The following is a 13027-nucleotide window of genomic DNA, read 5'->3' as shown; positions in this document are numbered from 1 at the left end:
CGTTCTGGAACTCGGAACGTGTAAGCGCCATGCGGCGCGGAGGGATCCAGCGAGGACGGGGTGAAGTGAATGAGAGGCGGGTTGCGGATGTTTGTGTTGGTTGCAGTTGCTTGTTGCGGTTTCAGGCATCCGGCGCCTGTTAATCCCGCGGTCCTCACGCCGTTTTCGGTGCACGGCTAAGTCCAGAGGCTTGTTGATGGAAAGTTGAAAGAGAAACCGGGCCTGCTGTTAAGTTTGCAGGCAGCCATGTGTTCGTGGAGGTTACTAAGTGTGGGTTTGCAGCTGGTGGCACAGAGCATGAAGTGCCAGATTTGTTATACACCTCTGGTAAGAACACAGAAATTCTGCATCTTTAGACACTACACACAGCTCTGAACGCTGGGATGATATTCTGTGCCTCGTTGTTGTCCTGCATTAATTTATTTTGGTGTGTACGTGCTCAAAGGATTCTACTGTAGTACAAGGCTAAAATGAGGAAGGAATCGCTGCTTCATGGGCAAATGTATTTGGTTTCTCTGTTTGTCTGTTTGTAAAGGAAAAGATAGATGAAGTCATTTCGTTGGCTGTGGAGTTCTTAACTGGAATATATATGTTTAAAAAAAGCCTTAGTGATAAATACAGAAATACAGTAATTTGGTACAGGTTGGCTTGTTTAGCAATGGGGACTAGTACATTAGTTTAAGAAACAGTACATTACTTTAACAAAAGGAATCTCTAAGTCATAATTCTGAAACTGTCCATTTTGGCTTTAGTGGATGAAGAGTTTTGTTTTCTCTCTATAATATTGCACTGGTGACACAATAGAATACTTGTATCTTCTGCCTCAATGGTTTTGCCTCACAAGAAGTACTGGAGTCACAATAGAATACTTTTATCTTTTGCCTCAAAACATGCAAGGACATTCTCCTCAGGTTCCTGTCTTTAGAAGTGGCTGAGTGTGGCTTAATAAGCGGTGAAAATCTTCCAGACTGGGGAAAAGTGCATAAAAGTGGGTCAAAGGCTTCAGTGATAAAGCTGATGGTGAAAAAAGGGGAAGAATCAGGTGAGCACTCAACCACCCTGAATGCACGCCCAAAGGGACATTAGCACATATCTACTAGTGCTTGAAAAAGAATGAATATGTCTGCCGGTGTACTGAGTATGTACGTATTGACTGTTCACATGAGAGGATGCCCTTGCTTGTCAAGTCAGCTGTTGCACATTGTGAGGAGTAAAGCCAAACTGTTTCTGTAACACCAATTGGAGTTAGAGAGTTTTCTTCTTTTTTGCCTCTCAGATGATGAGTTGGCAAGGAGAGAGCTAAATGTGATTGGGCAGGAACTTTTTTTCAAGTAGCTGACTTCAGTAGCATTTTTTGTCTCACTGGGTATATTATATATTGTTTTGAAAACAGTAAAATGTTTTCAGAGCTTCGTGTTCATTTCATTTACAGCTATCATAAGTAAACCTGCAAATGATAAAGACAATTTCTTCTGCTAAGAGGTCAGTTTTTGTTATAAGATACATAATCCCGCATAATATAATGCTTATAGTCCATTTTGGAAATCTGACATTAAAAATACTTAGTAATATTTTTATTTTCACACACACCAATTATCTTTGAATATAACTACAATTAAATGTATTGAAGCAAGAGTAAAGAAAAAAAAAAAAAAAAAGCAATAAAGCTGATTGCATTTGAAATCCTTATGCCCCTTTTTTTCTTAGAAAGGCTTTGCAGCGTAAGACAGCCCAGTGATGGCCGTGGTGGGGCCGCGCGGGGTCGCACTGTGAAGCCGGGCCGCACAGCGCGTCGCGAATGGCTACAATGGGCCCTGGGGGCGCGGCCTCTGTTGGGTCGCGGTGCTCAGCCGCAGTGGAGCGAACGCTGCTCGGCACCAGAGAGGTGGGTCGTTGGGCTCGGCCGGGCAGCGTTGTAGGCTGCACCCGGCTGCGCCGTGCCTGGGCGGGGCCGGAAACTCCGAGCGTGCCTTCCGCTTCCGCACATCAGTAGCCATGGCGAGCCGCGGGAGGGTGAGCGCAGTGCGCATGCGTGGCGGGGGCTTCTATTGTTGGGGTTAGCTGGTCCCGCTGGGTGAGGGGCAGGCTGGATTCAGCCCCGCGGATCGGGTTCCTCTGGTCCTCGGGGGCTGCATTGAGTCAACTGGAGTCTGGGCCAAATGGGGAAAGGACGGAGGCGGCCCGCGCGGGGTCGTCCGGTCGGGGTCGTCGCCGTCCCTTCCCCGTTCGGCCCGTACCCGCCTGAGCTTCCGGGAAAGGAACAGACGTCGAGGAGAGCGGACTGTTGCCGCTGTCCGATGGCGGGGCAGGGTCTGTCTGTCGTGCTGTGTTCAGTGCCAGCTTCCGCGGCTCTGTTCGTCGTTTATGGAAGTGTAAATAGAAGCGGCACGCATAACGTACTTACAAGATTTTTGCTTATATTTCACTGGAAGTTACATAAAAAATGTCGATCAGAGAGTTCAAAATAATCATATCCCTCCTCTGATTTTGTCAAGCCTCTGTCTTTAACTCAAAGCTGTTAGTAATGTTGATTTGCAAGGATGGTGAAAACATAGAATAGATATATTTTAAAATATGCTATTCAGATGGTGTGGTCAGATCTACTAAAATAGATTTACAGGACAAGAAACACAGTTGCTGGCTGCTAGTGTCCTTTATCAGTCTGTTCTCCACAGTTTATCTACCTGGGGAATTGTTCATGAACAGGACAGATATTTGCTGGCTATGAATTATTGAGGACATGGAAAGCGAGTGGGAGTCAGCGGAGTCCACCTCTTCCATATGTCTGCACATGTGGTTTAACTCACTGTCAACTCCTATCCCAAGTCTTGTAGAAGAAAAGGTTTTTGCATAAGAATGCCGCTGACTTTTAAGTGGTAGAGAGTGTATTGGTCTGCCTTATGGCACAAAGATCTATTTTGCAGTATATCCGCAACAGCAGGATGCTTGATACTGAATTATAGTATCTACTTGCTGAGATGAAGTGAGATTGGAATTTGTTGGTGTTTGTAAGTTGTCCCTTAATAGACTGAAGTTGTTGTAATGTTATATTACCACAGAAGTAGTGGTAAACTGGTATAAGGCTCTTACTGCTTACAGCTTTTCTCTCTTGTCATCTGTCTTTTGTGTATTTATATCTCAGGATGGATTATGTTGAGCCAAGTGAGCAGCACAGGAAGGGAATCAGGAAAATGGGTTGATGCCTGGTGGAAGTAGTAGCATCCATAGAAGCCTGCTGCTGCTTTCTCTGCAATTGAGTGACTGAAAGCAACATTTTTTCCAGGGCCCTGACAGGATGTATTTACTGGCCACTCTCCCATGATTGGTCTTTCACATCTAAGGCATAGGCCTGCTTACTGATAAAAAAGAGTGCTAGTGAAAAACATAGGTATTTTTCATTTACAAGTGTGTGTTTCCTCTGTTTCCTTCTGAGAAATTTGTTGCATAGTAATTGTGAGAACACAATTCAAGTTTATCATGAAGTACTGAGAACTGTGCCTTCCTGAAATGCCTAAACATACTAGAAAATACTAGAAATAACTTCAGAAGATGTCCCCTTAACAATTTTTCTGGACATGGAGTCAGGATTTCCTGAAGATTGCATTAATTCATATATTCTATGTGGATAAGAAGTCGAAACCTTACGACTGTAAGCTGTGATTCTCAGTATTTTTGCTGTATATCCGCAGGCAGATCTGTCACTGTTACACTGAAAAGACTTTGTTTTCTTCTGGATTTTCCGTGTCACCTGAGGAAGATGTTAATTAGGTGTTACAGAAGGAGATTAAAAATGTGTTCTAACTAGTGACTGTACAATTTTGAAATTCATTTGAAATTCACTTTTCACGTTCCTTACAATGGCAAAGTAAGAATACTTTGGCCAGTTAGATTTCTTTGCCTTTTTTTTTTTTTTTTAATTGCAGAATATCCAGTAAAATGATCACGCTAGTCCCTTCAGTGACACGTTTGCACACTTATTCTGGTTCTGTTGTTTCTGATTTATATTGGCAAAATGGATGTGCTTGCATGAAAGTATTTTCAGGACTGTATCTCCATTATGTTGAATGATTATTTAGAAGTATACTGCTGGTTCTGCAGTATTTCAGGTTGCTCTGAAATATCTAGAACTGTCCAGGATTTTTTTCTTAAATCTGTTTTGGCTGCAAGCTATCTGATCAGGAATTGAGGTAAAGTACCTCAGATATTGATTTCATACGAAGTGTATTAAGTGGAAGTGCTGTGAAAGATCAACCAAAACACTTCTAATCACAGCATAGTTGTTTTAACTAAGGATCTTCCTTACAACTGATTCTATTCATCTTGTATTTACAGGCTTTGAGGCTTTTTAAATTGTTACACAGAACTCGACAAGAAGTTTTTAAGAATGATACAAGAGCCCTTGAAGGTAAGATGGGCTTTTGTGTGATGAATACATGTTACATGCCAAAATAAGATTGATTCTCATTGGTGTCATTGCTGTGTCCATTAGAGTTACTTTTTAATGTTATGGTGAGGAAGCTATACGAGTGTTGTTTTTTTTTAAGGATATGAAAGTGGTGAAGAGAGCTAAAAATACTACCTTTTCCAGAGAAGGTGGTGTCAATTCTGCAGCTCCAGTTTGTACTTAACAATGCTAATGCTCCCATAAAAGTGAGAGAGTATGTGATGCAAGAGCATAAAAGCAAGGTAAGGAGATGGGATCAACGTAATTTCAGTAGAAATCATGCTGTCTCATCCATTTTTTCCACAAGAAATAGCTAGCTGGATTCACAGAATCAGTCATAGAATGGCTTGGTTTAGCAGGGACCTTGAAGATCATCTAGTTCCCCACTGCTGTGGGTAGGGTTGCCAGCTGCTAGATTGGGCTCCATGGGACCTATCAAGCCTGACTATGAACACCTCCAGGGAGGAGGCATCCACTGCTTCTCTGGACAGAGAGTTCCAGTGCCTCCTTACTCTCGGAAGTATTTCTTGCTAACATCTAACCTAAATCTCCCCTCTTCCAATTTAAATCCATTCCTCCCAAGATCATCGCTATCTACCTGTGTAAAATGTTGGTCCCCCTCCTGCTTCCAAGTATTGGAAGATCACAGTGAAGTCTGCTTGGAGAAGGCTAGATCAGCAGATCTGGCATTGTATCTTCCTTTTGTATCAGTAAACTCAAAATATATCACCAGAATTCTACATAAGTCTTGTGTTTTTCAGAATGAGTGTGCAAGGAGGTGTTGATATATATATTTTCATTAGGGGAAAAGGGTAGATAGGTAGATGGAGCATCGTTAAGCCAAGTTAAGAAGCAGACCTGAGGTATATATCACAGCCTTATTTGTTACGAGCTTTGCTCAGTCACAAAGACAAGATATTATTGTTTTGTTCACATTTTATTTACTTTGCTTACTTTATTTAGCTGCAAGACAAAAGATAAACGAAGAATTCAGAAATAACCAAAGTGAAACATCTGAAGAGAAAATAAATGAGGTATTTCTTGTTTTCATTATACTTAGGGTTGGGTTTTGTTTGTTTTCTCTTGGAGTAAAAAGAGCATCTTTTACTTAAAAAATCCCTAAACTACCACAGATACTTATTGAATCATTACAAGAGGTGGTTCTAGAAAGGCTTTCCCATGGATCTGTGTTTATAAATATATTGATCTTAGTAGTCTGTCATAGAATTTTGCACATAAGAAAAATATTTTAAAAGTAGGCTTTATCTAGTAGTTCATTGTGATAATTTTGGAGTGTATATTCTTCAGGGAAAAAAAACTGCTCTATTTTTCATGGAATTTTTTTTTCCTGTTCTGCTCATAATTTATATATGAGGTTTGTTCACTTGAATTTACCTGTTTAGTTCGTTGTATAACAAAAGTGTGAAAGTTTTAAATAATCTGCTCAGTAATTGGCAGAAATGAGAATTCTTTTTTTTTATCCTTGAGCACTAATGAGATGGCTTATTTTGTAAGACGTGGGAAATAAACTAATAGTCATGACTATTGTAACTATTATATTATTTATATCTATTGGAGTTTTTTGCTTCTTTCCTCATGGTACATTAAAAATAATAAAGTATTCTGTTAGTTCACTTTGTAAGGTACCTTTACTTGTTACTTTAACACATTTTACTGAAAGACATACTGACAGCCAGAAATAAGGCTTTTGTATGAACTATTTCTACTATTAGCATCCATATTGGAAGTAATTTAGTCAGTGACTTTTAGCCTCATAAGAGACTGTTTGTGATTTCTAGTAACACTGATGTTTTGAAAGAGGTTGCCTCCACCTGTCATTGAGAGAAATAAATCTAAACTTCTGCGTCATGTCAGTCACTCAGTTATATCATAAATAGTTCATAGCACTTAGTCGTCACTTCGTAGCTTTTCCATTTGTTGTCAGGCCCTGGTAGTGATACTTCTGTGTTTACATTCCACATATGTGATCAATTAAATATTATGTTCTTTTCTTCTGTGATAGGTGTATGGAAGACATACTTGCAGTAGTTTTATATTTATATGTGTGTATATATATATATAATTTATATGCATTATGAATGGCAACCTACAAAATACATGTCACATTTGGAATACATGTTAAGATACTGATTAGAGGTGTGTGGAAGAAGTGGTAGAATTTCATCGAAACTGCATGGAAACACAATGGAAGCTTGGCATTATTTATGTAGTGGGGTGACTCAAAGGCAGAGGAATTGAATCAAATGATTTCCAAAAATCTAGATACGTACTTTCATAAACACCTGGGGAATTAGTGTTCTGCTTCTGTACAGCAGCTAACAAAAGCAAATACTGACCAACCAGATGCTCATTAGTTTGCCAGAGTTGAAAGCTGCAAAGTCTTCTAACATGGCATGGCGTCATTTTGGTATATAGTGCCTACAGAATAGGCATTTGGTATATGTATTCCTACAGAATTTGGTGTATATATATGCCTACAGAAGTAACTGCAGTATTAGGAAGTGAGAGATATATAACACCTGAATCTACTAAAATGGTTCAGGTCAGGAGTGCATCTCATCTTGGTTGTTGCAGCTTAATTTGGTTTTGCTTGTTTTGTGAAGCAGCCTCAAAGCAGATGACAGTCCCTTTAATGTGAAGCTGAATTGGAAGGGTTTTATGCAGTCTAGCTCCTGGTGTATATTAACACACTGAACAGGGTGTTCTGGATGTTTCCCCTTTGAAAGGAGAAGAGTGCAGAGAAATTTTATGTAGGTGCCTAAATCCTCTGTTCCAACTCTTACATTGCAGAAGGCCTCTCCTGTTGATATACACTGCTTCCTAGTGTAGGCATGTTCCCAGGGCGTCTCATTTGTGCAAATTAACTTACTTTTGACAATGCTATCATGCAAACAAGTATGAGGCTTCTGATTATTGCTTAGCAAAATATGCAAGGGTTACTCATCTTCTTAGTAAGGAAGGGAATTGTAGGTCTTTTACCAATCATGCTGTGCTAATCTTTAGCTAGTATCTGTTCCTCTACCGCTTTTAATAAACCTCAGTATTCTTGTCACATCGTGCCCTTTTTTTGCCACTTCATTTCAGAATCAGGAATGTCAAAGGAGATAGCTTGCCTTTTTAATAGGTGTAAGTCAGGCTATGTTATTGAGACATTCACTGATGTAGGTTATTACTGAAATGGTCTGTGAGGCCATCATGTGAAGTCTCTGGTGAATGGAAAAAGGGAACTGTTACTCCCATTTTCAAGGAAGGGAGAAAGGAAGACCCAGGGAGCTGCAGGCCAGTAACTTCATGTCAGTGCCTGGGAAGATCATGGAGCAGATCCTCTGAGATCTGCCAGCCAGCGTGGCTTCACTAAGGGCGTATCATGCCTGACCAGTCTGGTGGCCTTCTATGAAATGACAGCACTGGTAGACAAAAGAAGGACAACTGATGCTGTCTACCTGGACTTGTGCAAGGCCTTTAACGTGGTCCCATACCACATCCTTATCTGTGAATTGGAGAGCTGTGGATTTGAAGACTGTACTTTTATCCACTTAGGTGGATAAATAACTGGTTGGATGGGTTGTAGCCAGAGGGTTGTTGTCGTTGTCAGTGGCTGTGTGACAAGGTGAAAGCCAGTCACAAGTGGTGTCCTCCGAGGATCTGTCTTTGGACCAGTGCTCTTCAGCATCATTATCAATGACATAGACAGTGGGATTGACTGCACTCTCAGTAAGTTTGCTGATGACACTAAGATGAGTGGTGCAGTTGACACAGTAGAAGGGAGAGGCGCCATCCACAGGGACCTGCACATGCTCCAAAAGTGGGTACGCAATAATCTAATGAGGTTTAACAAGGCCAAGTGCAAGGTATTGGCATTCACTGAGAGCAGCCCTGCAGAGAAGGATTTGGGAGTCCTGATGAACAGAAAGCTGAACATGAGCCAGCAGTGTGTACCTGGAAGGCCAACTTCTGGGCTGCATCAGAAAAGAAGTAGCCAGCAGGGTGAGGGAGGTTATTATCCTCTTCTGTTCTGCCCTCTTGAGACCCAATCTGGAGTACTGTGGCTCCCACTACAAGAAGGATGTTTGAATGGGTCTAGGAAGGGCTGCAGAGATGATCAGAGGGCTCAACCACCTCTCCTATGAAGAAAAGTAGAAGGAGTTAGGCTTGTTTAGCTTGGAGAAGAGAGTGCTCTGGGGAGACCTCAGTACCTTCAGTACTTGAAGTGAACTAACAAGCAGGAACTGATTTTTTACATGGTCTGGATGGATAGGACAAGGTGAAATGTATTTAAACTAAAAGAGGGCAGTTTCAGGTTAGATTTCAGGAACAATTTTTTTACTCAGAGTGTGGTGAGAGACTGCAACAGTTTGCCCAGAGAAATTGTGAATGCCCCATTTCTGGAGGCACTCAAGGCTATGTAGGATGGGATCCTAGGCAGCCTGATCTAGTGGTTAGCAACCCTTCCCCTTGTAGAAGGGTTTGAACTAGGTGATCTTTAAGGACTCCTCCAAACTAAGCCACTCTGTGATAAATGTACTTACTTGTTTTGGTAATTGCATTCTACTGTATTCCTTTGCTGTTTTAATCAGATGTATAGATTTTATACTGCTGTATTCTATTCAGCAAAAGGTTAAATCATCCTGTAGCTATTTTATCAGCTGTGACCTCCAAAGTGAAAGCTATGCAGAGACAGTAAATAGCTTACTGAATAATAGACCAGACTGACTTTGGTAATTGAATAGCTCTCTAATGTGGAAAATACCTTCAGAAAAAAAATTACATGCTACTTAAACTACTGTTTGTTTATTTCTCTTTATTAGCTCCTGAAAATAGCTTCAGATGTTGAAGTGATTCTCAGAACTTCTGTTATTCAGGCAGTTCACACAGATTCCAACAAAATATGTGAGTAGAGCTGCATGCTTAAGGATGTTTTGAATTTTTTTTTAATTTTTTTTTTTTTTTGATGGGAGCTATCAGAAGAGAAGCTCAAACTACCTTTAATGACCTCAATGTAAAAAGGAAGTTATACTTGGTATCCTAACCATTAGCTTGCATGCACTGGTTAACCGGTCTGTGTATGTATGAATGAATTAGCTACAATATCTGCAGGCTCTTGCTATAACATACAGGTAGAAGTTGCCTGAGAAGAATTAACAAATGCAATCTCTATGATGCCTTCCAACAGCATTTTCTTTGAAATACTGTTTTCTATCCAAAACCTTGTTCTGACTGTTAAAGTTTCAGGTGGTGCCTTGGAATATTTGCCACATGATGACAGCCTTGATGCAGAGCCTATCAGATTCTGAAATCTCGGCTCCTGGCTTGGAAATTTCCTTGTAGGAAGAGAAATAATTAGTTCATCTTGCAGCCTCGTGGTAGGATATAGAAGAAATCTTCAGCTGCATACATCATTTCCTTTCACTTCTGCTTAGATTCTTAGTGTAAATCTTCTTATATACTTCCAAGTTTTGGGTTTGGTAAAGCATTTAACATTAGGACAGCCATAATGATTGAGGCCAGAGATTTGTCTAGACTGTACTGGCTGTAAATCTCTGTTGTGTAGAAATCTAGGCAGATGACAATAGAAGAGTAGGAACAGAGGAAATGTGCTTTGCTGTCTTCCATCTGTTTAACTGTTCACTTCCTGAGCCAGGAGCAGTTTCTGTTTTAGTTATCCTCAATGAATTTCTCTTGTGTTTCCTCCTGTCATCCACTCAGGTGGATTCAGGTGCTTTTGACAGAGAATTTAATATGTTTTATAAAAGAATAATTTGCTGTGGTCTTGCTTATCAATTGCTATCCATTTTTGCCAAGCTGCTCTTGAGTTTTTAAGACCTTAGTTGCCTCTGTCTTGCTTTCTTCATCTATGGTAAAGCTTATCTCTGAAACAGCAGCTGAATGTCTGTCATCATTGTGTTTATTCTATGCTGTTCTCAGTTCTCAGTTATACTATGTTTTTTTCAGATGAAGGCATCAGGGCTAAGTGTAGTCATCAGACTATGGGCAAACCACGAGTTTTTGGCTGCTGTGTGCATACATGTATTTATTTTTACAAACTTACCTTGGATTCATTTAAATCATTTAGATAATCATAGTAATTAAAGCAATTTAAAAAAATAAAAAATTAAAAGAGGAGAGGAAAAGAAGAAGCTAAGCAAAATGTTACAGAAGCTTATTGCTGCAGAATTGTCCTTAAGTGAGTTACTGTCAGAATCTTTAGTACATTTTTTTCTATTTTAGCTGACAATATATGATTTAGTTTCATCTGCTGTTGTTACTTCTCTGCAGTCCTGCCTCTCAGCCTTAGACAATGAGAAGAAATATTGGTATGAAGACCTTTTTTCCTAATCAGATGAAATTATTGTGTTGTCTTAATTCCAGAACCAATGCACAGGGCCATATTATTCTTTATAAAGAGAATTTGGGAATGCTGTGTATAGTTATGTTTAGATTTACCAGTAAATTAGTTTAGAAAAGAAAGACTGAGCTTTTCTTACTAACGAGAAAACATTTTCATTTTGGAGTTTGTTAGCCACAGTAAACATTTTTCTTTTTTTTTTTTTTTTTTTTTTTTTTCAGATTCAGTATGAGTTAGGTTACTCAGCAGCAGACAAATATCCTTTATTTTATTTATTTCCCTGTCTTTCAAATTAAACTAGTGCAAGTAAAACTTAAACTTTAGTAGTGCTCCATACACACAGTATGTTTTGATTGTTTTGATTTGCTGTGTGTATAGATATGTTCAAAACTTAGCTTCTTGAACAGAAGTTTAAAAGTTCTTTCATCTTTATCTGTTTGTACTTGGTATTTTTCAATATTTTGAAATTTTTGTTAATTCTGTCTTTTGCATTTCTATTTCATGTATCTGTTCCAAGTGTGTATATGAATGTGACTTGTCATAAGTTTAATTATCAATTTTTTCTCTGTAAGAGAAAGGGAATTGAAATTTTGTTTCAAGATCTTAGAAATTTATTAAATGCATTGCTGCCAGTCCACAGAGGCAGAAGTAAGATAACCTCAAGGAAATCATTTTTCCTTCTCATGGTTTGTGGGATATCAGTGTACTCTGGACCAAATGTTTTTTTTTGCACTTACAGATACACACCCATATTTGTAGGTTTGATATTATTTTAGAAGGTGTCTGACTTGGTCCAAGTGTTTGTGCTTTATTTTGTACTGCTTGAGCAAATCTGACATGACACAGCTCTTCCCCTTCATGGCAAGGGACAGGTTGATTTCTGAGGAGCTAGATGCAAGAGTTTAGTAAGGAATGGGTTAAAGTGATACATAATTAGGCAAACCCCAGCTTTATGGAGTTGTATGAGGATATAGCAGTCAGAATTTCCAATTGATGCTTTCTTTTTTGTTGGCATTTAAAGCACGTAAGAAGATGAATATTTTACAGATTAGATTTCATCAGGAGGCTGGAATAGAAGGCTATACCAAATTTAACATTATGTTGGGAACTGTTGAAGTAAACAATCTGGCTTTGGACTTACTGACTGACTCAACTTACTGTTCTCTCTTGTGCTAAATGTTACTGCAATTCTTTGCCATTTTTTTAATGAATCACTAATACTATTAAAATATTTTCAAATATTTTTTCTTAAAAGCAAAAAGATCAAAAATGTTCTTCCAAAAGAAGGTAAAGTCATAAAATCAATATAACGTTGTACTGAGTTGGTAACATGATGCTGCTTGTTTGCTCACCATAAACTTAGATTCTTGTTTGACTGACCTGATTTTTTGTTTTTAAATGTAAAAACAATTTTATCATTTTAAGTAGTATTTGCCGTAAGATGACATTCTTAATAGTTTGTTGTTTTTTTTTTCTTTTGCAGTGCTCTTACCCAGGAAGGATCTGCTACAAGACAATATTCCTTACTTTGATAAACCAACAAAAAAGCATGAATCCTGAGAAGAGTGTGCTCTTCTTCACAGTATGTTAAAAGCTGGTACTGGAAACTCTGAAAAACAGTAGTGTGTGCCCATCTTGTTTTCCAAATTTTAATTTAATGCCAAGAAAATGTGGACTGAAACCAGTTTTGTTTGTTATGATATCACCATGGACTTCCTTTGAGGAAGATGGTACTGTATCCACAGAAACTTGAGATACATGATTTCCTTGAAAAATAAAGTGTGTAAATATATGTACTGCTGAACTTCAGAGAGCAGTATCAGATACAGTCTAGAATTTTGACAAACTAAACGCAAGTGAATTGCAGCTCTTAATTCTGATAACATGACATTATATACTGCTTTGAAATAACTGAAAACCATGTTGTAAAACTTATCATTGAATTTATGCTTCACATCAAAAAGCTTGAATTCTTAAGTTATTAACTTTATGCTAAAATACTGTAGTGTTTGAGAAAGTTCTTAAGGCTTGTCTGAATAAATTATTCAGGTGTTACAGAAAGGCAAGAGTGTGCAGTGTTTGTCTTCTCTCTCACATCTTTGAATGGAGCAGGATTGGCAGGGTTTGAGTTCATGAATGACAGTGAAACAAGATAACTGAAGGATATTGTTTTAGATCACAGGGCTTATGATTTTGTTTTTTAATCTTGTATCTCT

General features: G+C 38.8%; 1 protein-coding gene across 6 annotated transcripts; it reads left to right on the top strand.

The window, feature by feature from the left end:
* The first annotated feature begins 83 nt into the window (after positions 1-83).
* LYRM7 (LYR motif containing 7) lies at positions 84-12872 on the top strand. Of its 6 annotated transcripts, XR_008210537.1 has the most exons (6): positions 2237-2396; positions 4333-4405; positions 5408-5478; positions 9274-9355; positions 10694-10779; positions 12295-12383. XR_008210537.1 is itself a non-coding variant. In XM_052701056.1 (5 exons), the coding sequence occupies exons 1-5, from the start codon at positions 247-249 to the stop codon at positions 12369-12371; spliced, it is 384 nt and encodes a 127-aa protein (XP_052557016.1). In that variant the 5' UTR covers positions 84-246; the 3' UTR covers positions 12372-12872. The 6 variants fall into 6 exon arrangements, 5 of the variants coding, with proteins under 5 accessions (XP_052557016.1, XP_052557018.1, XP_052557014.1 ...); XM_052701056.1 differs by lacking the exons at positions 2237-2396; positions 10694-10779 and adding an exon at positions 84-327 and having other exon boundaries at positions 12295-12872; XM_052701058.1 differs by lacking the exons at positions 2237-2396; positions 10694-10779 and adding an exon at positions 1907-2013 and having other exon boundaries at positions 12295-12872.
* Positions 12873-13027: the final 155 nt, after the last annotated feature.

This window comes from Tympanuchus pallidicinctus, unplaced genomic scaffold (assembly GCF_026119805.1).
Source record: "Tympanuchus pallidicinctus isolate F22 unplaced genomic scaffold, pur_lepc_1.0 scaffold4, whole genome shotgun sequence".
NCBI classification, from domain to species: domain Eukaryota; kingdom Metazoa; phylum Chordata; class Aves; order Galliformes; family Phasianidae; genus Tympanuchus; species Tympanuchus pallidicinctus.
This window is presented reverse-complemented; position numbering and strand designations above follow the sequence as displayed.

Bases quoted from the DNA above. Each gene is read 5' to 3' on its own strand.
- LYRM7 (XM_052701059.1), top strand. From the start codon at position 2,741: ATGGAAAGCGAGTGGGAGTCAGCGGAGTCCACCTCTTCCATATGTCTG. The intron at 5,479-9,273 runs GTATTTCTTGTT...TCTCTTTATTAG, and splicing joins CTGAAGAGAAAATAAATGAG to CTCCTGAAAATAGCTTCAGA. The intron at 9,356-12,294 runs GTGAGTAGAGCT...TTTCTTTTGCAG, and splicing joins CACAGATTCCAACAAAATAT to TGCTCTTACCCAGGAAGGAT.